Source organism: Fusarium proliferatum (assembly GCF_900067095.1).
Source record: "Fusarium proliferatum ET1 genome assembly, contig: FPRO_scaffold008, whole genome shotgun sequence".
Classification (NCBI taxonomy): domain Eukaryota; kingdom Fungi; phylum Ascomycota; class Sordariomycetes; order Hypocreales; family Nectriaceae; genus Fusarium; species Fusarium proliferatum.
In genome coordinates, this window is record NW_022194797.1 from 2,419,383 (window position 1) to 2,444,914 (window position 25,532).

General features: G+C 46.7%; 13 protein-coding genes across 13 annotated transcripts; 6 read left to right on the top strand and 7 right to left on the bottom strand.

Moving 5' to 3' along the window:
• Nucleotides 1–406: 406 nt before the first annotated feature.
• On the bottom strand, nucleotides 407–2,470 carry FPRO_14664 (uncharacterized protein; the record flags this gene model as incomplete). The annotated part of the gene is made up of 4 exons (XM_031219716.1): nucleotides 407–1,941; nucleotides 2,003–2,131; nucleotides 2,199–2,319; nucleotides 2,387–2,470. 4 exons carry the CDS (start codon nucleotides 2,468–2,470, stop codon nucleotides 407–409), a joined length of 1,869 nt encoding a protein of 622 aa, XP_031085446.1.
• A 1,215-nt stretch (nucleotides 2,471–3,685) lies between these two features.
• Nucleotides 3,686–5,090, top strand: FPRO_14665 (uncharacterized protein; the record flags this gene model as incomplete). The annotated part of the gene is made up of 5 exons (XM_031219717.1): nucleotides 3,686–3,889; nucleotides 3,936–4,407; nucleotides 4,462–4,800; nucleotides 4,851–4,976; nucleotides 5,041–5,090. 5 exons carry the CDS (start codon nucleotides 3,686–3,688, stop codon nucleotides 5,088–5,090), a joined length of 1,191 nt encoding a protein of 396 aa, XP_031085447.1.
• A 581-nt stretch (nucleotides 5,091–5,671) lies between these two features.
• On the bottom strand, nucleotides 5,672–6,599 carry FPRO_14666 (uncharacterized protein; the record flags this gene model as incomplete). Its single annotated transcript, XM_031219718.1, has 2 exons — nucleotides 5,672–6,354; nucleotides 6,407–6,599. 2 exons carry the CDS (start codon nucleotides 6,597–6,599, stop codon nucleotides 5,672–5,674), a joined length of 876 nt encoding a protein of 291 aa, XP_031085448.1.
• A 512-nt stretch (nucleotides 6,600–7,111) lies between these two features.
• On the top strand, nucleotides 7,112–8,240 carry FPRO_14667 (uncharacterized protein; the record flags this gene model as incomplete). The annotated part of the gene is made up of 4 exons (XM_031219719.1): nucleotides 7,112–7,195; nucleotides 7,246–7,380; nucleotides 7,428–8,043; nucleotides 8,107–8,240. 4 exons carry the CDS (start codon nucleotides 7,112–7,114, stop codon nucleotides 8,238–8,240), a joined length of 969 nt encoding a protein of 322 aa, XP_031085449.1.
• An 810-nt stretch (nucleotides 8,241–9,050) lies between these two features.
• Nucleotides 9,051–11,202, top strand: FPRO_14668 (uncharacterized protein; the record flags this gene model as incomplete). The annotated part of the gene is made up of 2 exons (XM_031219720.1): nucleotides 9,051–9,306; nucleotides 9,332–11,202. The coding sequence occupies 2 exons, from the start codon at nucleotides 9,051–9,053 to the stop codon at nucleotides 11,200–11,202; spliced, it is 2,127 nt and encodes a 708-aa protein (XP_031085450.1).
• A 457-nt stretch (nucleotides 11,203–11,659) lies between these two features.
• Nucleotides 11,660–13,635, bottom strand: FPRO_14669 (putative general amino acid permease; the record flags this gene model as incomplete). The annotated part of the gene is made up of 6 exons (XM_031219721.1): nucleotides 11,660–12,115; nucleotides 12,170–12,303; nucleotides 12,355–12,413; nucleotides 12,471–12,782; nucleotides 12,846–13,119; nucleotides 13,179–13,635. The coding sequence occupies 6 exons, from the start codon at nucleotides 13,633–13,635 to the stop codon at nucleotides 11,660–11,662; spliced, it is 1,692 nt and encodes a 563-aa protein (XP_031085451.1).
• A 522-nt stretch (nucleotides 13,636–14,157) lies between these two features.
• On the top strand, nucleotides 14,158–15,155 carry FPRO_14670 (uncharacterized protein; the record flags this gene model as incomplete). Its single annotated transcript, XM_031219722.1, has 3 exons — nucleotides 14,158–14,435; nucleotides 14,490–15,006; nucleotides 15,069–15,155. The coding sequence occupies 3 exons, from the start codon at nucleotides 14,158–14,160 to the stop codon at nucleotides 15,153–15,155; spliced, it is 882 nt and encodes a 293-aa protein (XP_031085452.1).
• A 103-nt stretch (nucleotides 15,156–15,258) lies between these two features.
• On the bottom strand, nucleotides 15,259–15,867 carry FPRO_14671 (uncharacterized protein; the record flags this gene model as incomplete). The annotated part of the gene is made up of 1 exon (XM_031219723.1): nucleotides 15,259–15,867. One exon carries the CDS (start codon nucleotides 15,865–15,867, stop codon nucleotides 15,259–15,261), a length of 609 nt encoding a protein of 202 aa, XP_031085453.1.
• A 571-nt stretch (nucleotides 15,868–16,438) lies between these two features.
• On the bottom strand, nucleotides 16,439–17,395 carry FPRO_14672 (putative gEgh 16 protein; the record flags this gene model as incomplete). Its single annotated transcript, XM_031219724.1, has 2 exons — nucleotides 16,439–17,061; nucleotides 17,116–17,395. 2 exons carry the CDS (start codon nucleotides 17,393–17,395, stop codon nucleotides 16,439–16,441), a joined length of 903 nt encoding a protein of 300 aa, XP_031085454.1.
• A 1,248-nt stretch (nucleotides 17,396–18,643) lies between these two features.
• Nucleotides 18,644–20,102, top strand: FPRO_14673 (uncharacterized protein; the record flags this gene model as incomplete). Its single annotated transcript, XM_031219725.1, has 5 exons — nucleotides 18,644–18,815; nucleotides 18,875–19,013; nucleotides 19,083–19,330; nucleotides 19,386–20,011; nucleotides 20,070–20,102. 5 exons carry the CDS (start codon nucleotides 18,644–18,646, stop codon nucleotides 20,100–20,102), a joined length of 1,218 nt encoding a protein of 405 aa, XP_031085455.1.
• A 917-nt stretch (nucleotides 20,103–21,019) lies between these two features.
• FPRO_14674 (uncharacterized protein) lies at nucleotides 21,020–21,373 on the bottom strand (the record flags this gene model as incomplete). The annotated part of the gene is made up of 1 exon (XM_031219727.1): nucleotides 21,020–21,373. The coding sequence occupies one exon, from the start codon at nucleotides 21,371–21,373 to the stop codon at nucleotides 21,020–21,022; it is 354 nt and encodes a 117-aa protein (XP_031085456.1).
• Nucleotides 21,374–21,952: 579 nt separating this feature from the next.
• Nucleotides 21,953–22,913, bottom strand: FPRO_14675 (uncharacterized protein; the record flags this gene model as incomplete). Its single annotated transcript, XM_031219728.1, has 3 exons — nucleotides 21,953–22,000; nucleotides 22,050–22,337; nucleotides 22,407–22,913. 3 exons carry the CDS (start codon nucleotides 22,911–22,913, stop codon nucleotides 21,953–21,955), a joined length of 843 nt encoding a protein of 280 aa, XP_031085457.1.
• A 1,595-nt stretch (nucleotides 22,914–24,508) lies between these two features.
• On the top strand, nucleotides 24,509–25,141 carry FPRO_14676 (uncharacterized protein; the record flags this gene model as incomplete). The annotated part of the gene is made up of 1 exon (XM_031219729.1): nucleotides 24,509–25,141. One exon carries the CDS (start codon nucleotides 24,509–24,511, stop codon nucleotides 25,139–25,141), a length of 633 nt encoding a protein of 210 aa, XP_031085458.1.
• Between the last annotated feature and the right edge of the window lie 391 nt (nucleotides 25,142–25,532).

Here is a 25,532-nt window from a genome sequence, read left to right on the forward strand (position 1 = left end):
CATGGATTCCGTTCTTACGAGGTTCTTTTAATTTGATAAATCAGAAAAGTGACACTTGTATTGCGCGCCTTACCTTGCGTCCTAGTGACCATTTACATATAGAGGACTGAAGACAAGAATCATATCCAAAGGTTCACTTTGTGTTGAGAAACTACAATCAAGTCCTCTTCCACAAGTATGCCGCATGCCAAAAGACAGGGAGAGATGCTATAAACTCTATAATATTTGTGCTAAACATCACATCAAGTTGATTGACTATAGGCATTAACCCAATTTAGTACAGGGAGTAAATATATCAAAGTCCATAACTTATTGAGCTGAAAAGGTCAGACGTAATGGAAATACGTTAAAGACCTCTAAGTGGCAGCCTTGGGGAATAGCTACCTGGCACGCCTTACCATGTCAACTATTTCTTACCCCCGAACCCAACAAAACCTCTCAACGACTCCAGAGAGCTGACCAGCCCAGCGTAGTCAGAAGAGCAAGCAAAGATAAAGAAGTCGGGTCGAATAATCGCAAACTTCGTACCTCTTCCAAGACGCTTGACAAAGACCGAGCTGTCATATCTATTCGCCATGTGCCCACCAGCTGCGGCGATCTCTGAAGGTGAACAGACCGTGAGATGAACAACCCTCCCATTAGTGTCTGAAAGCGTCTTTTGACCTAGTGATGAGTCGTCTGACTGTGCATCGTAAACAACGATGGCCTCCTTTGAGATGATGGATGCAAGTCCAGCTTCTTGGACTGCAGCCTTTGCTTCAGCGTGCAAGCTTTGCTGGTTAGCGGGGTTTCCGTCGGTCACAACCACTAAAGTGAAGATTGTATGATCCTTGCGTAAAAGTTCATCCGATAAGAATGATTCTGACTGGCCCTTGAATCTCATATGTATCTGTGGAAGACGAGAACCGCCTTGTCGCTCCTTGACGAAGAACCCGTTCTCAATACTCGAAAAGCCCTTCTTCTCCTTATGGGATAAATAATCTATGTACCGAAAGACAGGTGTGCCGTGCAGGAACATCACAAGTCGGAAACATAACCGTGCCCATAGAGAGGGCTCATTATTGCAGATGTGGCCGTTGATCATAGAGAGCTGCGCTGCGTCGTTGATGCTCTGACGCCGCTCAGATTCCCAGCATTTGAGCAACTTGCCGTGGGTTTCGGGCTTGGAGTTTGGGTGCAGCATCAGGGCTAACCTCCATGCAAGTTGGTGAGCATCTCTAACGCCACTTCCAATACCTTGACCAGCGAAAGGAGGAAAGACATGAGCTGCGTCGCCAATGAGGATAGTTCGACCACTGAACCAGCGGTTAACAACTTTGTGAACAAAGTGAAATGGACGACATCGTAGAATTTCGATACAGTCTCGTGGGTAATGCACAGGCCCGCCGAACTTGTGATTGCGGCTGCTGTCTTCCTCAAGAGTGATCATCGGCGTGATATGCTCCCAGAGTAGCTCTTCCGAGTTGTCCTTGATAAGTGCCTCCTCCTGGGCAAACTCATGACGCCAGAGTCTTTCCTCATAAGGACCAAATCTTCCAGAAGCAGTCGCCTTTCCAGGCGGAGTGCAAAAGTGCCATCCAACAGGCCAGAAGAGATCATAAACCTCTTGCGGCGAGTAACCAAACTTCCAGAGTGGAAAGTCAGGATGAGTCTCTGGAGTAGGAAGCTTCATCTTCAAGTTGGCGGCTATCCAGGTGCCGCTGTAAGGATAAAGACCATCTTCCTGCTTTATGCCTACAGTAGGTTCAAGGAAGTGTTTTCGTACGATACCTAGTTTTCCATCGGCGCCGATGAGCCATTCTCCTTTGATCTGCTGTCGTCTGCCTTGGCTATCGTTAAAGTCGATCACTGGTGGATCTTGTTCTGACCGTGCGACCACTTCGCAAGCGGTACGTAGTGAACAGAACTTTGACTCCTCAATAGCCTTTCTCAAAGCCCCTTCTGTATCTACAGTTAGCATAGAAGACATGTACGTGTCTTTTGGACTAAAGAGAAGGCATACCTAGACGGGGTTGCATTTGCAAAATGCCTTCTGGTAAGGCTTGTTCAAGACTGTTGATGTCCCCAATGCGAATTGAGAAGAATGGAGGAGTATTGAATGCACCGAGATGGAAATTAAGATGTGGCATTTCTGTATCACTAGAGATGAGTACATGATTTGACCCAGTTTGCAGATTCATTTGCTCTTGTGGACCTACCATGACCTATGCCCGTCAGGTCGTTGATCCCGAGGCTGTGTAGTACTCTGACCGCATCTCCCGTGAGGAATACACCTCTGGGGTCAGTGGTGATCTCTGCTTCTTTTTCAAGAATCACGGACTGGCGAGAGTGCATCGTCAGTACTGAATATGAGGGTGCTGTACCTATCGAAGTGGTAGCTACTGACATGAATCTTCAATCGGGCTAGTGAGAGTCCCAGGGCAAGACCTGCTGGTCCACCGCCAACAATGATGACTTGAGTTTCATCCATTGCATTATCGGAGAGAGATGTGCTTCGTCGTATAAGTTGGACTATACAACTCATTTGCAGGACTTATATGGACGACAGCCAGCCCAATCGTTCGACTGGAGTACCATGGGCCTATGCCCGCGATCCTCGGTAATGATACCCCAGACTCCATTAAAATGTCCCTTGTAGCAGACACCGCAAAACATTGAATGCGGGGCCCACGCTTCGAATTGAGCTTGGCCTCTCGGAAGATTTGTGGTTTGCTTGAGTTCCTCCGCCGCTAGTTTGCAGATCCTCCGAGCTTGTTGCAACAGGAACAACTAACAAGAGAACAAATACCATGATGCAGAGTTGTTATTTTAGGCGCTGTTTAATTTTAGAGATTGTTGTTACGGTCCTGTAAAGTACATATCCTGCTATTGACTTTTTAAGACCCTTGCATGTCTGTAGTCCACCAGACTCAGCTTAGTACAAACAGCGGTCGCTAAAGCATTTGCATTACAAGCAACTGTTGTGTTGTAAAGAAAAACAATGGGAAAATGATACCCAATAAGAGACTTTCTTGTAATACACCGTATTACTGTGAGAAAGAAAGTAGTGAGCAGTCCAGCGTATTGTCCCAGACCGCCTTACCCTCCGCTTCCCCACCTGCTAGTCTTATCAGAGGCCACACACAGCACCCTTCCAACAGAGAACACCTTCAATATTCTATATGTGGCTACTGGGGTCTTATCTAAGTGGCTATTTCTACTTGTCTCAGGCATTATCTGATAAACTTCTTTAGGAGATAAAGCCAGACACATGTGGCCAGCCACGGCTTTGGCGTAAAATACATCCGCTTTAGGAAAATGAATCCCCTCAATTTAACGCATATGATTGGCCATCGCTACAGCTAGTAGCGTTGCTATCAGAACACCACATGACGATATTGTTCAAAGCGAAATGTACCCACCCGAGATGGACTAATCATTGGCAATAACGGTCGAGGCTATTCGAGACTTGCCAATTTGCGTTTTGCAAGGGATAGGATATCCAGAAGTAGATCTCATCGGCTGACCAACCAAGTAGATTACTCATATGATAACCATGATACGTAAAGAAAAGAGCGCATCTTTAGTCGAATGCAAGAAAAAACATAATGACAGAAAATCTAACAACTACTTGACCAGTATATACTCTAAAGAATTGTTATCCGCATGACCCAACGACACTTCTAGCTTCTATGCATCCCAAGCCATGTTTATGCTTATTGACATGTCTCCTTATATTCTTCCTGGCACTCTCTTTGCCTTAGCGCTGCCTCTTTTCCTCCTAATCAAGACCTTTTTATCCTCTCAATCCACAGCAGACCAAGTCTCTGCCAGGCCATTCAAGCCACCGAAAGGATGGTGGACTGATACCAAGCGGTTTAGCGTTGAACAGCGTGCCATCTTCAGCCAGGTATGTCATCGGACTATACATGTTGGATTCAATTTGACAAGAGTAGAGTTGGATTTGTGTCAGCCATCGCAGTCGGTTCTCAAAGGCTGGCGACTACATCGCATTTGAGATTGCCGGCTTTAGACTCCTTCTGATGCTAGGCAAGGACGACGTGGTTCGAGCATTTCATAACGTCTGTCGGCACCGCGCATTTCCAGTCACTAGAAAGGCTTCTGGGTCAGCATATATACTTGGCTGCAAGTATCATGGGTGGAGTTATAATAATAAAGGGGAACTTACCAAGGCTCCTCACTTTGAAGATGTGATTGGTTTTGATAAGAGCCAGAATGGTCTTTTCCCCGTGCACACCAAGATGGATGATGAAGGATTTCTACACATCAACTTGAACAGCAGCCCTAAAGCAGGCGATACCAAGCTTGAGAAGGCGAAGGCTATCGGAAGGTCAGCACCGACTGGCCAGACCCAACAATATCTTGGATCTTGGGAAGTAAAGGGGAAATTCAACTGGAAGGTTCCTGGTAAGTACCTTGGTTTGCTAGCACCAAATGCGACGCATGTTTACGGAGTTCTAGGGAATGCATTAGATCGGGAACTATCGTCTGCCCACTATAAAGGTTCTCTGTCACGCTTGTTCGGCCCTTCTGTAGCGGGAAAGCTTCGATTCAGCCCTCTCAGCACCGTTTATTCGCAGAGGGGAAGCCCCATCTGGTACCAGCTCACGTATTCTCCGGGATCTGTTAGACAAACCACCGTACGATGTGACGTGTACTCAAAGTCAAAGCAAGATAGCTCCGACTTTGAGAAACGCTTGAAGCCCGATCTGGAAGTTGAGATCAATTCGATTATTCGGCAACATGAAGAGCTGTATGAGAAACTCGCAAGCTCTGCTAATTCCCTATATCATGGTGGAGGTAGGCTGCACGCTCGCTTTTGGTAATTATAGAAGACTAAACATGTCCAGATGAGCATGCTGCGCTGGCTGATATGGTGGATAAGCACGCCGAAAGAGAAAAGCGTGAAGGAGCTGAGATCAAGCCAGCTGCAGCGAATCAGTGCCGAAGTAATGGCTATGCAAAAGCCGAAGGGAGTAAGTTCAATATCACTAAGCTTCCATTAATATATTGAAATGGGCAGCTAATATATCTCCACAGTATGTATGGCTTTAGAGGGGCTTGATGACTCTGGGGATTTGGAATGGTAGCTAGCAAGCTGGTTTAATTAAACTTCTAGCACATGATCTGCCGTGGCTTCTTTCTAAATTTTTACATCCTAAACTATCTTGTAAATGAGAATGAACGAGGTTTAATAGATTGCTGAGAAAGCCTCTGATGAAGGCTGATATTATGGAAAAAGAACTAATCACTTTATTATATTATATAACTGGCCAGCGCCATTATCTCTCATTCACTCTGTAATTACAGAGATGAGAGCTATTCTAAGTTATACTGATTAATCGATTGGTTACATCATTGGATGTTAAAGAAATGGCTTTTGTATTTTCTGAATCGGGGTTGAATCAGATTTATTGTAATAATCTAGAACCTGTGCACCCACGAACAGTTCTGAAATACATTATTTTGTCATCCTAAAACTAAAACACTTTTCTTAAACCGATTTACGTTGTTGCATTATTCCGCTCTGTACAGCTTGGCAAAGCGAGTAAATCATCGAGATAGTCGGCATCGGAACCCCAAGTCGAAGCCCTTCACGCATTGGTTCCCCCACTAGATATTCGTACTCGATTGAGTTTCCCTAGAATTATTTAATCATCAGGCTGAGTTCTCAAAGATTTTGAGGAATTGTGCACACCTTTCTGAAGTCCTGGAGCATACTGGGCTCAAAGTTATCGTCCACAGCATCGTCACCCAATAACTCCTGGGCAGTTTCTAAGGGGAGTCTGTGTCCAGCTGCAGCCGCAGCAGCCATGATCTCTTCCATAGCAGCCTGTATTACCTTTCTCATCGCTGGACTACCTTGGCGGAGAGAACCAGAGTCAAGGTTAGTGATGGCGCAAAGTGGGTTTATTGTAGCATTGTAAACAAGCTTTCTCCATCTCTGTCTCATGGTATCGGCGATGTAGAAGCACGAGGCTTTTCCTGAAGCTGCGTATAGTGAGACAAAACTCTTTGCGGCGGCCTCACCGCATGTCTTGTTGATCTCTGGACTCGGAAAGGCGCCAACAAGTAAATGATCGTGGCTCGTATGTTGGATCCAGCCTGGTCTTGTCTCTTGCGAACCGGCAAAGCTGATGCCAGATAGAACGACATTGCTAGAATACCGCTCGATGTATTCCCTCTCGATATTCAATCCATTCTGAATGAGGACAATAACGGTGATGCTCGGTGAAATTGCAGGTGCAATTAAATCCGCCATACTTCGGCCAAGCCCAGGTATATTTTTAGTAGTAATAACGATGTAATCATAGACCCGGTCATTCGAAGGCGGATGAGCAATTTTGGTCACGACTACAGAACAGGTGTGGGTAGCTGAAGGGATATCTTGATGGCTAACACTTACTTTTGGTAGGGCGCCATCCCTCTATCTCACCATGGTCACATGAACTGATTTTGTACCCATTCGCACTGACAGTTTCGTAGTTTGAACGCAACACAGCTGTCACTTTGGCCCTTGAACTGGCCTCGAGGCTCAAGGCAGCAATAACACCAAGCCCACCGCCTCCAATCAGTAAGATATTTGAGGTTTTAATCATGATCGCGAATGTGACATAAGAACTCTGCCAATGCTGAACAGTGACGGCAGACAAGATTTCATCGAGGTATGAGCAGGATAGCAATAACGGCAGGACATAACATATAATCTATCTCTGTTATAGTACCATGGATTCTACATTATGATAAGCTTTCAACTTATCAATTCTTTCAATTCTCAAGAGATTTTTAATCACAAAGAGAAACATCAAAGATAAAGGCGGGGTTGCCCAGCTCGGAATTGAGGCAGCGGAGGCTTGGATATTATTGGCCAGTAGCAGCGGATCGCTTTTCCTAATCGAGGTAAGGAACACGATTCGCTGCTTGAGGTTAGCAGAGCTGTTAGTCAAAGAAAGACCGTGACTTTGATACATGCACTCCATATGTCAACGCATGTTTGTCGAGGCATGGATACATATCTAACCATTCGAAATTCCGCGTCTCAAATTCTCATCACATCAGAGGCCTTGAAGAGACATTGATTTATGCGCCTTATCAAGGTTGTCTATCAAAAATGTCTTGTCCAAACACACTCCCTGCCTCATGGTATACCAGCAAGGCCATTGCTGCCTTAGAAAGACGTGCTATATTCAACAAGGTATGGTCGTGTGTCGGCAATCTATCGGGGCAGCCACTGATGTGTTCTAGACCTGGATTTATCTTGGTGTTGTCACGCGATGGTCCGCTGACGTCGAGGATTGTTTTTACGATCTTGAGCAGTTCAAATTTACTGTTCGACGCGCGTCAGAAGACTGGAAGAGCATCCAAGTTTTCACAAGTGACGTACGAGATGGCTCCTATAGCTTCAACCTGAACACTAACACTCTCAGGGCACTCAAATGCGTCACCATATCACCCGGACCGGCCTCCTCTTTATAACCTTCTCCGATTCGACGCCTGAGTTCAACGAATACTTTCCTGGCCTCGAAGAGCTCATCTCAACAGTTGACTTCACTGCCTTCCCTTTTAGAACAAGCCTCAAATATACCGGCAAGTATAATTGGAAGACTCTTATAGATGGGTTCCAAGAGTGCCTCCACTGCCCCTTTGCGCACCCATCATTCTCCAAGGTTTATGCGCCGACTACATACAAGGTGCTTAACGAGCAGCACTTCTCACGTCACTTCGCAGAAGCAGATTGTAAACGCGACAGTCCAAGTGACGGTCTTTTTCTTTACTTCTTTCCTAACTCTACATTGAATTTGTATGGTGGTGGTATCTCCTCGTTCCGTACCTGGCCGACAGATGATCCGTCCAAAACTATCATGCAGTTTGACTACTATCACAAGTCATCTGTCGAAACGCAGGAATTTCAGAACTACTACAAATTCGCCCGAACTGTCGCAACGGAGGATAACGATCTTTGCGAAATGGCTCAGATGAACCTGAAGGTGGGAATTTATACTGAGGGCATACTGAATCCAAACAAGGAAAACGGCGTGATCCGTAAGTCGAACATATTATGACACCTCAAATGCTTTCATCGTACTGATGTGTGTTGGGTATTAGATTATCAGAAGCGGGTCTTCGAAATGTGCCTGGCCGAGTTCAACAAGGAAACTGCAGCGAACCACGAACGGGAAAAGTTGGATTCGAGCCTGGATTCAAATGTCAGCTTAGAAGCTGCTCAGGGGATTGTCTAGCATTGCCCCAGCAAGAATTTGCAGTTGAGACGTATGGCTGAGGGCATAAATCAGCAGAGAGTACTTAGTCCCAGTAAGACTTCGATAGTGCAGAGATATAATCAACATCATTTTGTTTGTGACCTTATTGCGATCATGTAGGGAAACTGAACTATTGGGATAAGAACACTCTAACAATGCACGGAAATGAAGACTCCTAGACAGAAGCTATGCCATGGCTATTCTGGCCCTGCTGGCAGCTAGTCTAGCCTGTAGAAGAAGCTTACAAGCTATGTAGGGGATTAGCTAACCTGATTGCTACCCGAGGAGTCGCAGTGGTGGACAGCTTTGGTCTGTGATTGGATCCCCACGATGAGACTTATTTCGACCGTTATAGTAGAGAAATACCTTGTTTAAATGTTAGAGATTATGGAACACATGTAGGAGATATTCTCGCCCAGTTTCCCTTTGCCTCTGGGGGCGTGGACATGCACCTAGCTAATCAATTGCATCTTATTGGTCGATCTGATGTGAGTTGGTGGTAGAAGAGTCAAGGCTAGTCTAGAAAAGGCCTCTCCAGCCCACTGTGACCTATTATGGATAGTTCTCCACATTCCCCCGCTTTCTTATCTACTCTCTGGTCTATGTCTACATGTACCGTGATCAAAGTCCCCATCTCCTCAGGCACGTTACAAGCATTGCACAACATCTCATCCTGATATGCCATGACACCTCCCGAGACATCTCAGCTGCGTCATCTGTTGCCAGCTTCCACAGGAAAGCAGGTGCATACAGCGCCGCCAAAACGAGCACCGAACAAAAAAAGCCGGAATGGTTGTGCAAAAACCCATGTCAAATAAGGCTCCATTGAGGAAAGTGCTAATCTTTAGTACAGGGTGCGTTACGTGTAAGGCAAGAAGAAGGAAATGCGACGAGAAAAAGCCTTCTTGTTCCCAATGCCTTCGCCGGAAAACGGCATGTGGAGGCTATCAAGCAGAGTTTAGGTGGAGGGAGTTCGAGAAGCCCGGTGCAAACAGTATTTCGTCAGGTAATAATAGTAAGCAACCTGATCCTTTCCTGGCTCATGGTACGATGCTAAGGATTTTATCCAGATGGCAGAGGACAACCCAGGTCGGACCGGGCTCATACTGGATCGCGAGCTTTTCACTTAGACGAACCCGAACTCCCAGGGAGACGTGAGTCTGATGACCATGACTACGGAGTCATAAGCGGTATAATCAGCCCCTCCGAATTTCCGCCACGAGATCTTGTCTTCCAGCAGTCCCATACTGCCCAAACTCCATTTGATCTAGGGTCTCGATACGAGTTTGTTGACTGCGGGACCGACTTTGATGGTCCCCAGATCAATGATCTCTCATTGGAGATGTCCTTCGATGTATCCGAAGATCTGGACGACCTCTACGAAATTCTTGCCGGTCTTGATTCCTTCGAAGCGCCAGCAGTCCATCACAATGCCTCACCGCCAGATTGCCCAACATTGCCTGGCGGTATCATAACGGGGTCACTAAACACTGAACCATCACAATTTTCGTGTGTCAACTTACCAAATGAAGATATCTCCTTAGCGCCAGGTCTGCAGAAAGATACTTTACAGCTTGTTGAAGGAACGACAGCATCTCAGAGAGATGTTGAGTTTGGAGAAATAAGTATTGAAGCTGATGAATCTCCATCAAGTTCAAGGAGTCATCCCAGGTCGCCTCTTTACAGGGTTCCTCAGCTCGATAGCGACTCTCCAGAGAACATTTCCGTGCTTTTCGACCGTCGCATATGCGAGGTTTTATGCATCAAAGACAGTGCAACCGGAAATCCATGGCGAATGATCGTCTGGCCCCTGGCCAAGGAGCACACTGCGCTTTATCACGCACTTGCTGCCATGACGTGCTTTCAGGGGTTCAATAATCTCCCTCAACATCGCGCCATAGGATTAAGGCACCTCAAACATGCAGTTAAACAGCTCACAGTCATGGAAACTAGCGATTGCAAACCCGAGGCTACCATTAGTACGGCGCTGGCCGTGAGCCTAGCTCAGGCCTGGTGCCATCCTCGATCTTCTACTACCACGAGTTACATACGGAAAGGAGCTGAACTTCTTCGAAAGGCGCTAATAGAACATCAGTCTTCTCAGCGTCCCAGAGATGAGTTGATTGGGTTAGGATTTCTTTCAAATACCTGGATATACATTGATACCATAACGCGCGTTACATGTCATGACGGATACGTTATGGATTTACCGCTCATGTCGGATTGCAGCTTATTCAGCTCTAAGTCTTTAGGTGCGACGGTAGATCCTCTCATGGGATGCGCTGGGCCACTATTTCCTCTTCTCGGCGGCGTAGCTGATCTGGTCAACCGCGTTCGGCAAAGGCATGAAAAGCTTAACTCGCCAGCAATTGTCTCCGAGGCAGTCCGCCTCAAAACTTCAATTGAGCGATGGGAACCCTCTACTGAATTGGATCAAGACACCCACGAAACTCAACTGTCTTCGAGTACAATTGATTTGATACAAACAGCTAATGCGTACAAGTGGGCGACTTTGCTGTTTCTTCACCAGGCAGTGCCAGAGCTTCCGACACAAGTTCCGTTACAGGACATGACCAGGAAGGTCCTGACCCTTATAGCAACTGTCCCAGTAGACTCTCATGCAGCCATATTTCCCGTAATGCCACTGATGATTGCGGGGTGTGAGGCTACAGAGATAGAGGATCGGACCTGGGTCTCTGACAGGTGGCGAGTTCTAGGTTCTCGACTTACCTCGGGACTTGTCAACAGATGTTTAGAGATTACAGAAGAGGCTTGGAAGAGACGTGACAGGTCTTCTAAAGCAAATCGTACTGAAACGGCTTCCTCTATCCCCTCATGCTCGCTGGTGAAGAGCGAGATACATTGGATGACTGTCATGAAGGACTGGGGCTGGAAAGGTAAGTTCATGAGTCCACAAAGCCAGAAAAAGAAAAAATACTAACAAACGAAAGTTATGCTAGGATGAATGGATCATAGCCATCTGTCTTGTAAAGGTCATGTAGGCGTCAAATCTTCTCAAATGGTAAATAAATGAATACGGCATATTACCAAACAAGCCGGGCAGTTAGGTTTCCCATGTCTAAATCTTTCCTGCTAATGATATCATAACCAAATATTAATACAAGTACCCTTCTTGATCTTTAAGGTTTCCAAAATTGTCCGAATTTACTACCAGTCGGCTTCTAGTATTTATGAGGTCAAAGAGTGGAGGCTATATCCCTAACAGAACAGCTGTCGATCTCGACACGCCGTACTATCTCCAACCCACACAAAATATTTGGCCCAGAAGGGCAGATCGTTATTCCAATCGCGACATAGGTTTATGAGGGTAGAGCAGTGTGCCGTTTGCTTAAATAAATTCTGGACAAATGAGATAGTGAATCAACCCAGCTGCATATCTACCAAAGTCTCTCCCAGAATCTTCGAAGCCAGTTCATGTGTTGCAAACGTAGCCTCTCCTTCTCAATTGCAGCAGGATCTTCCCATACTTGGCACTCTTCGTCAACTTCGGCTTTTCCACTGATAAGGTCCGCTTGAGAAGGCTTCACCCATTTTGTTTTCTTCAAGAGCTTTCCGACCACAAACATCAATGGGCCGAACGCAGTGGCGAAGTAGTAGGTTATCCACCCTTCAACATCAAAGGGCGAGAATGTGTCCCAGCCGATAAAGAGAAGAAATATACAACCCAAAACAAAAGCAAAGTAAGCACCATAAGGCCTGAACGGTGATAGGTACGGTAATGACGACTCCGGCACAATGTCTGGCTGAGCTTTCAAAGCGCGATGCCACCCGATGAATGTTAAGAGCATGCAAGTGTAGACATAGACAAATCCACCGGTAGTAAGATCAACGAACTATCAAATGGCGTCAGAACATGAAGCGTAGATAAATTGAAAGACGCAACTTACCCAGTAGAAAACTGTAACAGAGGAATTTGAAACGACGAGGAATGAGAGGCAAGAGAGTAAAGTGACAGCTGTGACTGAGTAGATAGGCACACCTGACTTGGTGCATTTCGTGAATACCTTGGGAGCGAGTCCATCTGAGATGTTGTTAGCATATAGTTGGTTGTCCGTCTTTGAAGTGGACATACCGCGAGCAAGCCCATACAAAGAGCGAGACGTGGAGTATAAGTACGCGTTCCCACAGGACCTGCGGCATACGGTCAGCTTATCTATACAGGACCCCATTCACAATAGGTATACTCACCAGCCGGAAAGTAATATGACAGCATTGATCACATCAGGTAAACCATGAATACCGAGATTCTGGATGCCAATAACCCAGGGCGAAGCTGCAGCTCCGGAAGCGCCACTGCCCAGAGCATTCAGTAATCGCTCATCACGACTTGAGCAGATGATTCCGACGGCAAACACTCCAACAACGTAGAAGAATGCCAGTCGATAAAATATTAAGCGAGCGACTCGGGGTATAGTTTTCCGGGGATTCTGGATTTCGCCAGCCGTGAAGCAGATTAGGTCGGGGCCACCAATGGTGAATGCGGCGTAAATGACTACAGACCTGGATTTAACAAGTCAGCACTTGTATAAAGAAAGATGATTCATGTATGCCCGTGTAGCTTACCAGAATCCGAGGAATCTTCCAGCTGCCCCATCAGTATAATAGGCATGCATCGCGTTCCCGTTGCCCCAGTATCGAAAACCGTAAGCATCGCCTCGAGGGTTACCGCCACACATGGTGATCAGAGTAAGCAGAATGAGGCCGATGATCAAAATAACCTTCGTTGATGCCATAACGAACTCAGACTCTCCATACCACTTGACGGCAATCACATTCAGCAGGAAACAGACGACCAGAGTCATGGCAACCCATACACCTGCGTTGATGCTAGTATTCCCTATATCGCGAGGTCAGAAGGACAAGAAGCAATTGACTCCAGGTGAAAGCTTCACATACAATACTGCATCACGGTGGCAACAGCACTATATTCCACACAAACCAGCATGACACCACCGTAGAAGTACGTCCAGCCCATGGAGAAGCCAAGAGCGGGATCGACAAAGCGGCCGGCGAGCTCAAAGATACTTCCGCGGATAGGAAGATACGCGCACATCTCTGCAACACTGAGTGTGCATGGCAGAATAAAGAACATGCTCCAGAATAGATATCCAAGGGACAAGGAGAGCGGGCCAGCTTTGGAAAGTGCACCACCAATACCAACAAAAAGGGCAGTGCCAATGCTGCCGGCAATAGCCATTAGTTGCACATGACGTGGAGATAGACCACGTTTTGTTTGCGCATTGGTCATGTAGATTGAAGCTCTTTGGATTGAACTCGTGTCGCATGCATTCGTTGGTCCCGAAGTATCAAGGGCGACTTTCTTGGAGTCATCTTGCGGTAAGATAGAACCCATTTTTGGCAAATGAAACAATGTTGTTTGTCGAAGCAGTATAGTTGAACCGTGGAAGGATCTAGGACTATGTTTGCTGAAGCTGCACTGGTATATATATCTTGTTTTGCGCTTGTACCTCTTGTCAGGAACATAGATTGGCTATGTATCAAAAGAGTTATGGATTGCACAGGCATTAATGGCTAATCTAGAAGTAGAGAGGCTATCGCTACAGTACGAATTTCCCTAGTCCGTTCTAGGTTATGGAATCCACTGCCCTCTTGCCAAGGTCGTATCATTTTACTACGTTGGGTTAGTTAGCTAGGCGCAATCTGATAAGTCAACGGGCGCAAACGTGGAGAGCATGTCGCTAAGCTCTGTAGATGATTGAAAGTCACACGACTATATCAATGCATAACTCATCCAAATGTGTTGTTCTAGATCACTGCTTGATTAGAAAGTTCACCAGCAGCGACCAATGAAGTAACAGCCAAAGTCGACAAATTACACTTACATCCTTATCTTAGGGAAATACGCAACGCCATCATGTCTGTCACAGCCACCGTCCAAGCCGTAAGACTTGAGGACGATCAATTCTCCACTACCGCACAAACGGAGGAGAGACCCGAGGAGGTCTGCGCAACTGGAGGGTATCCGGCCCCAAGTGTCCCCGAGTTCAGCGACCCGTACATAAAGCGACAGTGGCAATTGGAACACATGGCTGCTGTGTTTCGAGTATTCGCGCGCAAAGGCTTTACAGAAGGAACAGCGGGGCACATTAGTGTTCGCGACCCCGTGGAACCAAATACCTTTTGGATCAACCCGTCAGTGTATTCTTCTGCTCTCGCGCATAGACTTTGATTCTGATCTTTTCTCAGTCTCGGCATACACTTTGGCTTGCTTAGAGCAAGGGATATGGTACAGATCAACGAGGATGGCCATGTTATTGGTGGAAATCGCGTCGCGGTCAATAAAGCTGGTTTTCAAATCCACGGAGCCATCCATAAAGCTCGGCCTGACATTAATGCTATTTGTCACACCCATTCTCCTGCTGGAAAGGCTTGGTCAACATTTGGGCGTCCTCTTGACATTATCAATCAAGATGCCTGTACCTTTCTTGGTATCCAGGCTGTCTATGAGAACTTTGGAGGCATTGTCCTAGAACGCGATGAGGGTGAAAGAATTGCCGCGGCACTGGGCAAGAGTAAACGTGTTGCGATTTTGCAAAATCACGGGCTTCTCACTACGGGATCCACTGTTGATGAAGCAGGTTATCTGTTCACACTCCTAGAGCGATCTTGTGAGGTGCAGATTATGGTGGAAAGCACCGGCCTTCCGAAGAAGATTATCGGAAAGAGAGAAGCGGAATACACCGCCAAAACTTACCAAGATCCAGTAAGTACCAGAAAAAGTTTCCGACTATTGAAGGAAAGCGAGTGGCAAGCTAATTGTTTTAGAAAACCCTATATCTTGAAGCTCAACCAGATTTGACTTATGAAGCTACTTATTCTAATGGTGGATTAAATCTCGGTTTTCAATGTTGACATTGGAATAAACTATAAGCTTATATTACTTATTTGTTCAAAATCATTTGCCACTAGCGATGTCCCCAAGTGATCGTTCCAATGTGCAGCCCGAGCCATGGTGTCATCGCTTTATCGAGTTCAGGCCGTGAATAGCCCCGTCGCACGCTGCCTTTACATTGTTTTCCTCCTTCGTAAGCCCAGACCAATCGCCCTTCAGAAAGTCACCCAAGTAACGCGTACCGATAGCCCCAAGGTCACTTGATACCTGATTAACAGTGTTGGCGATAATGTCCATGCCATCGGTGTAAAAGTCGGCGGCCCCATCTTGCTGTGCTTCGGGCAGACGGTTAATTACTTCAATAGCATCATCTGTAGCACTGTCCAACCATTTATCAAAGCTTTTCTTAGCGGTCTGGTGAGCACTATTAATAGTAGCCCTCCAGACGGCTGGGTCGGGCTTTGTATTTTTCAGGTCTTGGATGGAATTGATGCATGTCCCAGCAGCAGTTCGAATGTTCTCGACACAGGCTACAAGGATGCTGAGAAGTTGGTCCGTGCCGTTCTCTTGCCCCCAAAGATTCTCCCTGGACATTGGTGCCGCGAGCTGAGCGCTCTCGGTGGCTTTCAGAGAGCTCATTGACATGGTGCCGAGAGTTGGAGCTGAGAGCGCCGCCACCTTGGCACGAATTTTCTGTTGCCAAGCAGGTATATTTGCGCTTGTCGAAGACATGATTGCACTCCTGAGGAATGGTGGAAAATGATGTTTTGGACTTCTGAGAGTTCAAAAGGAATACCGGATCTTGTTTCTTTTGCGTTTCTAGGTCTCGGGAGTGGCAAAGGCTCGGTATATAAAGAGCAATGGGCAACCTTGTACTCCGTAATAAATACTTCATATATCCCACATATTTCTCACCAAGTCCACTGCCGACTTTCCGCTCATGCGAGGCTCCTGCAGTTCCTAATGGCTAGCTAAGCTCTGTTGTAATTTCAGCTTTCAGCTACAAGCCAGAACTGCAAACAACACATCTCTATTGGCTAGTTAAGCGGGACGATTGGTTTGAGTCAGCAAAAGTCAGCTCTTAAAGCCATCTTGTCTTTTGACTACCAATCACCCAAGCTCCTCAATTACCAGCAAGGACAGAAGAAGAAGAAGCGTTACAGTAAAAGCTTATTATACTATCTCCCTTCCAAATATACTATGTAGGTATCCTGCTTCCATCTAACCTCTTGTCCAGTCTCATGTGTCGGTGATCCAGTCTTCAATTTCGAGCGTGCGTTGTCAGTCATTATCAGCTTATTCTTTAGGCGGAGAAGCGGGTAGCACGGCGGTTGTTGCGAGTGCCAGCGTCGGTCTCATCTTCATCCTCCTCATCATCATCATTCCCATTACCATTAGCGTTGCCATTGCCATTGCCGTTGCCATTGGCGTCGCCATTGTTGTTGCTGTTTGCGTTGCCGTTGGCACCGCCGGTGGTGGTATCATCAGCGGTGTCGTTGGTGGCATCATTGGTGTTGTCATTGGCGTTGCCGTTACCAGCAGTGCCCGCGTTTCCAGTGTTTCCAGCGTCAGTAGCATTTCCAGCATTGCCGCTCGCCATCTGCACCGGGATCACACCACCAAATGGGCCGGCACGAGCCGGATTCTGACAGCGGACAAGACACACGTTGTCCTCGCCTGCGACTGTTCCCGTACAGTTTTGACCGGCTGGGATAGAAGCCACGAGAGGGAAGTCTCCCATCTCGCCGTCACGGTTGCGACCTCGCTCATTACCCTCGACATTAGTCGTCACCTGGATGTTTTCCCAAGATGTACCGGTGCCGTCCGCATTGATCATGCAGGTGTATGGACCAGCACCGTCTGAGTTGACCTGATGAACCGTCATCTCGAGGCTACCACCGGGGTTGACCTGAGGGAGCTGGCTTCCTAGTTTGAGTGTAAGTTTATGTAACCATGGCCACTTCAATGGGTATAGTTTACCTGTCTCTTCCATGATATCCAATGTTCCTTGCTCGATGTCATTATCACCACCAGACAAGGTTTCGCCGACAGTATCAGCAGAGTTGCCTCGGAAGCGGGTTGCATCTTGCTGGAAAGGGCGTCTTCGAGTTCCGTCTCTGGGAGTTGAGGTATCGACTCCAAGAGCCATTCCAGAGCCACCGGCATCACCAACGGCGTTGGTGATGACGCTGTGAGCCGAGACTGCTGCGAGATCGGCAGCGACGAAAAGGGCGAAGAGGAGGTTCTTGATGGGAGCCATTTTGAGAGTGTGATATTATTGTGATGTGGGTTGAGAAGAAAAGTGGACAAAGAGATGAGGGTGAACTAGTCAGAGACTGTAATAGAGACCTGACCGGCAGGAGAGAAGTGATTAAAAGGGAAGAAGATGATGTTGATGCTGATTGTTGATGCTGATGATTAGAACAATGAAGGGAAGATGACCAAGCTTATATACAAAAGTCAACGAGTCTGTTTCCTCTTACGGCCTTCTTAAAATGCACATATATCACCAGCAAAGAAGCAGCCAAGTAAAACACAAGACACTCTCGAGACAGTCAACAGCTTCACGATAGCAACCTCAGAATCTGTCAAACATCACCAGACAAACATATCACGCACCGCACGGCTTCTTCACCTACGCTTTGACGCTTCCCGCCCAGCCAAGACCCGGAATCCTCGTCTCCCGAAGAACACAGCCACTCTGTCAAACAAAACGTCAAACAGCCATTGCTAAACTGCGATTTGCTCATTAACCATAAAACGCTTGCACTTAAAACACAGAAACTGCTTCTGAGCTCTGTGCACGGACCATGATCGGCAAACAGGTCATGGCGAACGGCGAAAGCGGCACGTTTGTAACTGATTCCAAGACCTCGTCTATCTTCTGAGGAGCCAATCGTATCTCTGCGTCGTCAAGTTCCGAGATCTGTGGAGGGCCCTTTTGTCAAAGAGCCAATTGTTTGTCGGGGATTGTGTTTTGGGAGAGAGACGTCGCAGGTGGTGTTTCAGGGGAGAGGGCTGAGCACAGGGCCAAGAAGAGGACAAAACGGGTGTGTTGAAGATTCAAAACTGTTTTGGGCTATATCTAAGCTAATTATTATGTCTATTTTTTGAAAAGGCGTGCATGTGATGGCGGCCGAAGGGTTGTGGAATGGGAATGACCCTTGCTGAGTGTTGTTCCCGGCCGAAATCCTCGGCGGCACTAACACGGAAGTGATTGTGGGGTCTATGACTCCAATAAATTTAGCGTCGGAGGATCCAGGCTTCATTCACCCTAGAGTTCCTCCGCAGCCAGCTTAACATCTCATAATGCTCATCTTGAGCGATAAAAAATGACTAGGCGGTAAATAGATTAATACTTACTAATGGGAAAAATTTAAAATTATTACTGAAGCCTAAGTCTGATCGATATTTTACAAGAAACGCAATTTATCCTAATTAAGCTCTCATACTTATTCCAGTTCAGCCACGGGATCCAATGAACCTAACACCACGAACAAACTCAACAATGAACTCCGCAGCTAATTCTCAGCTTCGACTTCGATGCGGACTTGTCCTCAAGAACAGGCTTGTCAAAACTGGAATGTCGGAAAAGATGGCACAGAACTTACTGCCATCTGCTAATCATGGAGCATTGTATAAGCGATGGGCAGAAGGTGGATGGGCAGCTCTAATCACGGGTAAATTGCGGCGAAGAGCTACCTTCATACGTAAAGAAGCTTCTTCTGACGATGAATAGGTAACATCATGGTCTCGGACCAGTATCTTGGCAGCAACGAAGACGTCGCAGTCACCGGGACAACATCGAGCTTGCTTGAAAGCTGGTCACAATGGACAGCTTCTACCAGAAACCAGAATTGCCATATCATTGCCCAATTGTAAGACCAGCACGCGAGACATGAAGTGAAGGCTGGAAGAGGTCGATACTAAGTGGAGTAATGTAATAGGAATCATCCAGGACGCCAATCTCCAATTGGAGCCGGCAAGAGAAGCATCTTCTCAAAGACAATCGCCCCGAGTGCTATTCCCATCAACCTTGGAGACAACGCTGTAGCAAAAATGATTCGCATGTTGGTATTTGGAACCCCAAGAGCTATGACGCGACATGATATCGATGTTGTCATCGCGCAGTTCACTGAAGCTGCTCGACTGGCTTACCAAGCTGGTTTTCAAGGCGTTGAGATTCATGCAGCACGTAAGTCTTTTGGTGTGTAAGCGAGAACAAGTACATATACTGATCGGGATAACAGATGGATTTCTATTATCTCAATTCATGTCACCAAACAGTAACCAACGCGATGATGAGTTTGGTGGCTCAGCAGAAAAGCGCGTCGAACTAGTTCTTCGTATCATCCAATCCATCCGCAAAGAAGTCCCCAAGTCATTCTGCGTTGGTGTAAAGATCAATTCGGCGGACTTTAAGGACGAAGAGGGTATGGCCGAGATGCTACGACAGATTGAGTTGATTCAGCAGGAGGAAATTGACTACATCAATCTCAGTGGTGGATCTTTTGAGGACCCTCAGATGATGAGCACCGATTCGTCCCTGCAGCCAAGTTCTGCCAAGTCTCGCTCCGGTATTCGTGAGGGATTCTTCATCCGCACGAGTGAAGAGATTCGCCGCAGGTTTCCTGATCTTACACTGCTTGTGACAGGAGGGTTCAGAAGCCGCAATGGTGTTGCTGGAGCTCTTAATGATAACGCTTGTGATCTGATCGGACTTGGGAGACCAGCTGTAAAATATCCAGAGTTACCAAGCAAGATCATGTTCAACGAGGATATTAGTGACGCTGAAGCTAGATTTGATGTGGAGTCTGCTCCTGGCGGTGGATGGTTGGCTTCAAAGGTCCGCTCTGTTGGAGCAGGCGCAGAGACAGTAAGTTTACGCCGGCTCATTGAGACAGTCTTGTGATTCCCTGACTAACAACATTTAGAAGTACTGGGTAGCCGCTATGAAAAAGATCTAATGCACAGGATGCTGCACCCTAACTCGTTCATAATATGTTCTTGGAAATTATTCCTGCTGTACCTTTCAGCATGCCAGCTGACTTTCTCGTCATCTAGTACAGTATGGTGTAGGTATGCTCTTGTCGTCCGGAAAAATAATGTTATAAACATCCCTCCATTTCTGTTCTTCGACAGATCCTGTATCAGATTCTGGGTTGGCCTTTCTAGCTCGCGCATGTAATGCCCTGGATTGGGTTCGATCAATGCCCTCCTGTTCTCGAGGCCTCCGATCTAGCATCTCACAAGGCACAGATGCTCTCCAATGAAGTTTGAGATCCTTTCCTGTCTTGAAATCATGGAAGCAGCGCTTGCATATGCTAAACTGATACTCCGCCACACTGCCTCTAGCAGCAAAGAAGGGAAGGCTGCAAGAACAGGTCATAAAAGTTGCTTGTGTGTATATAACGATAGAGAAGAACCACAGGCAAAGCGCCAGAGTTCTTAGATAGATTCAGTAAGAAAAAAGAGCAGGACATGGCCTTGTTTTTATCTAACCTCTCGGCCGCCGATCCTAGGAGCTGAAGTCAGAAAATTAGCATCTGGTTTGATGAGAAATTCCATGATAAATTATCTCAACAGAGAATATGGTAAGCGGATAAGTACAAGCAGAGAGAGAGATTGCTGAGTCTCCCGACTTTAAGGCAAGATGGCTTGAGCCATAGCACCCCACACGCCATTTCAGGACGACTATATCTGACGCTTTTATCACACAACCAGGCCCGAAGACGCTTACAAACGAATGTTGCATTCACACCCGAAAGATATCTTGGATGGACATGTCGCAGACAACATCTCCGTCGACTGGGATGTGGCCGCAGTCCAAATAACATGCTATCTTATTCCAGAGTGACGCAGCCCTTGTACCTCCGGAAACATATCATTTTGCCGTACCAATAAGCAACTCGGCAATTTGCTCGCCCGTCAGATCATCAAAGTCAGCCCGCCAAATTCCACGAGCGGCTAGCGCTTTGTTGGTCCAGTCAGCGCAAACCTTCTCCTGTTCTTCGGGATCGTCTTGTGTTCCAAGGAATACCAGCCTTCGGCACGCACGCCGATAAGCGGAGGCGGATGTCTTAGGGATGCCGAACTTGGATGTGAACTGCTCGACTATACTGTTCGGTGTGGCATGTTTGAGCTCGCGATAATCACTATAACCAGCTTTCATCAGGAGAGAAGCTGTTTTGGGCGTGATGGTCAGCTTCTGTTGTAGTACTGCCTGCGCTGTAGACATTGTGCCGTCGTGAATGCTGGGCCGAGTGCTATGTGAGATGGGTCCAGGGAAAGAGCACTATGGGGCAGAATGAGGTCAAGTGTAATGACAATGGAATGGGCTGATGCGATCGCGTATCCAGAGATTGAAAGCGATTTTGGGGCGATAGTTGAGGCTTCAGAAGGCTTGAAGACTGCGATTGAAAGGAAAGATTGATTCACGGTCAGATGTTGTTTCGTGTTCAGACTGTGAGTTAACACACCGCGCTAAAAACGCCACAGTTTGATCAGGAATGAAACTTATTGAGCAAGTTGGGCAACATGGAGCGCGTTTGTGGTAATAAGTGGGGAAATATCCTGGCCTATTTTAAGCACGGATGAATACAAAGACTAGATAACGAAGGTAAAAGAAGCATGTCGGAAGGAAGGGCGTGTAATAATAACAAATTTGTAGTTACTCGGGTTGCTATTTAAGTTTTTACACGTGCTTTAAACAGTTATGTCTTACTCTGCTTATAAATATAGGCAGACATCTCAGTGCTTGGGGTTACATATATGCCAGGCGCCTCAGCGACCCGCTGCAATTTACCGATCCTTTAGCTTAAGACCTCACAAGATGCAACTTGAAGGACATGAAAAGGGTAAAGTCCTATCAATCATGTCAGCAGTCAAACTTGGAATTGATTATGCTCACATACCATTAACCATAACGGGAAAAATGTGACCATGAAACGTAATATTCGCGACCGATGACCTTCCCATACCTCTCGCTTATAAGTCTTGCCAAGAATTTGGCGCACCACAGCACGAGCATATTCGTCTGCGGGCATGCCGTTCTTGTTTCCTCCATTCTTAACATCCTCGACAGTACTTTTAATAGGTCGGTATAAAGAGTCTTCAGAGATGAGAACACCGTCGCGAAGGATGTTGCTGCGTACAAAGCCGGTCACAACCTCTATAACCTCGATGGAAAGAGGCCTTAGTTCCTAGACTCAATGATCAGTGTCAGATCGCGTGAGATACTCTCAGTTACAAATGAAGCGAGGCCAACTAACTACTCGAAGAGTCTTTGTATACTGACTGAGAGCCGCCTTGGAAGCATTATACACCGACTGACATACAACAGGAACATCGCGTGTAACGCTCCCAATCTGAACAATGCGAGGTCGAGGAGCCTTTCGCAAAAGTGGGATGAAGACCTGGCATATGTGCATGACAGCTACAACATTGATCGTGAATAGCTTCATGACTTCGTTGACGTCAATGTCTGTTGCCGGTGCCGCGTAGTGCATCCCCGCATTGTTGAAGAGTAGGTCTAGGCGTCCTTCGGTGTATTTGGTGACCGAGTCTCTAAGCCTTTCTATGCTCGTTGAGTCACCAAGCTCTAAAGGTAGTGCGATTATGTTTGCATGTTGACCTGTAAGCTTGTTCAAAGACTCAGCACGTCTGGCTGTGGCGAAGACTGTAAAGTTGTTTTTGGCGAGGGCGATGGCAAGTTGCTCGCCGATGCCACTGTTGCAGCCAGTGACTAGGGCGAAAGGCGGTATGTATGAGGCAGTCATAGTAAGGTTACCACGTTTGCGAAATAAGGATTAATTGTATTGTTTGCTATCTTATATGCCATGCAAAACTGGAACTCACGAGGTGAATTTACCCTACGGTTGAGAGTGTGCCCCGGATTTCTGCAGCGAGTTTCAGATATACCGAGGCTAAAATTTCGCAGGAATCACAAGGCACAGAATCACGGTCAAGCACGACTCTCCGATTGAGTCTTGTCTGGAGGTTGGACGGGCTAGACGGGCCCGACTGCTTTCAGATCCTCCGACGCTAACTTTACGAGCCGTTGGCCCCACTCTGATGATATGCAGGGTGTGTTTTGAAAAATGGACCGGGGCTGTAAAGAGAGCGCCTTGCTTCTCCCTTGCTTGCGTGATGTCCGTAAACCCTTCCAAGCCTAGTTTTTATCGCAGCTTTCTCGTTTTGGTAGTCCTCATCTGGGGATAGGTAATTCAGGCGCCTGAAAATGGGAGTTATGGGATATCATGCTGAGTTCAGGTATCAGTCAGCCTGGGGCTAGCGGCCTTTGTGGGGACACGGGGACGCCGTTTTGTAAGACACGGAATTTAAAAGCCACAGAAAGGCAAGGATAAGTGTGTGCCACTAATATGTATAGAGTTGACAGCAATGCCATTCTGGGCTTCTTCGGCCTAGAACCTTAGAAATATGTAATTAAAATATGAAAATAGTAAAGTATTAAAGTCTTAAGGCATTAAAGTATAAGAATATGAAGCTTTTATTATATTTCTAATAGAATATTCCTAGTATATAATTAATAAAAGGAATCGCGTAAAGAATGGAGAAAGGTTTTTACAAATAGCATTTTAGATACTAAACCTCATAGCGAGATGGCAAAGCGTTGTTCTATACTTTTGCTGTAGATGCAGGGGGAAATAAAAAACTTATAATATTACATCAACATGAAACCGCAAAAGAGCAGGGACAGCTGAAAGACTAGAGTGGCAATCAAAACTTATCAGTGGCTAAGACAAGGCGGCCAATCAACAAGCGCCTCTGCCGTGTTTCTGATCTTAGCTGTTACTAATATTCACTGACCAGACTCTGGGACGAGGTAAAGGTGGCGTAACCTCCAAACCTTCCAGTTCGAGACCACAAGAGCTCAGAGTCTAGGCCTTGATCGTAATAGCTGAGGTATGGACTCAGAATCGAAGAGGGCATCCATGGTTCGAAAGCTTTGAATCTGATTGTAGTGTAGGGTCAGGCTTTGATTGCATAGATAAAGAGGCTACAGCCTCGTTCTGCGAAGACATCAACGAGCTTTCAAGTCCTCAAATTGATACATTACTTGAATCTCCATTGGAAGCACTTTTATTCTGATATCATCAAGTTATATATCGCTTGTCATTCGTTAGTAAATCGCATACTAGCGCATAAACCCACCAGAGACCTGCATCTTTTGCACCTTCACAGATCAGAGATCTCGATCGCTTGCATGATGCCGCAAAAGTCCGTATGCAGCACTGGTCCCTTCCTGGGTGCAGCCCGATCGAGGGTTTCGTTCCACTGTTCATGCTGCCAACAGAGGAAGAGCCACACGGCAGAACCGTCCATCACATCACCCAGTCACTCTTCATCGCCGATGTCTACTCGCTATTCAGCAACCTCTTCAGCAGGAACACGCAGCAGCTCTCCTCATCGACAGGGCTCTCTTTCTGGGTCCTGGAGCCCAACAGCCCGAGCTCCATCTCGATTGCACAACCGGCAGTACCTTGCCACGCATGACATCAACACTGCGCCTCCTAAGACACATAGCACAGGGCTTGCTGGTGAGGCGCGCTCACTGAGCGAGCTTACTGCTCATGACCGCCACGACGTGGGATACAGTAGCTATGCACGTTCGGATGATTGTCCTTCTCTGGAGCCTTCATTTTCTACACCACCAGCCAAGTCGCGGTGGTCGCATTCTGCCTCTAGCATACAGAGCATAGATACCCCGCAACTCGACCAAAATTCTGAGACACTCAGTGAAAGCTCCGACCTGGCGGATGAAGATGAAAGCGTCATGATCATGGATTTATATCGGATATCATGCAACACAAGAGTGTCGACTCCGACTCTTATCGAAATTATCAACAACCATGAAACTCATTCTCAGTATGAAGATGCGTGTGCAGATGCCGATAGATCAATTTACAAAAAAGCGGATAAGAGACATGGTATGATATTCTCGGATATGGAAATTGGTAGTCTATATACATTGGCGCTCCTGTAAATATTCAAATCATTATAAATAAAATATCCTAAGAAAGAAATATTTCTCCGATTGACCTTTTTCTCAATGTGAGCCGGGACTGGCTTATTCTGGCCGGCTCATGGTAGATCCTCCGAAGCTTACTTAGGTTCCTCCGAAGCCAGCAACAGTGGCAGTGGGTCACGGAGGGTCCAGAGAGCGCCAAAGGTTGTCCCCGCAAGTCGCTAATTGCTGCCCCAGGTTCTAGACAGGAAAAACTTAGACCAGCAGGTTCTATAAATGCCATCGAAGAATAAACACTGTAATCTGTAATGTAAAGGCAGAAAGTTGTTTCTAGACAATCTACTATGTCGCTGGTATTAAAAGTTGCATTGACTGTTCTTACCAAACTGCCCAGGTGTTTACGAGAAGC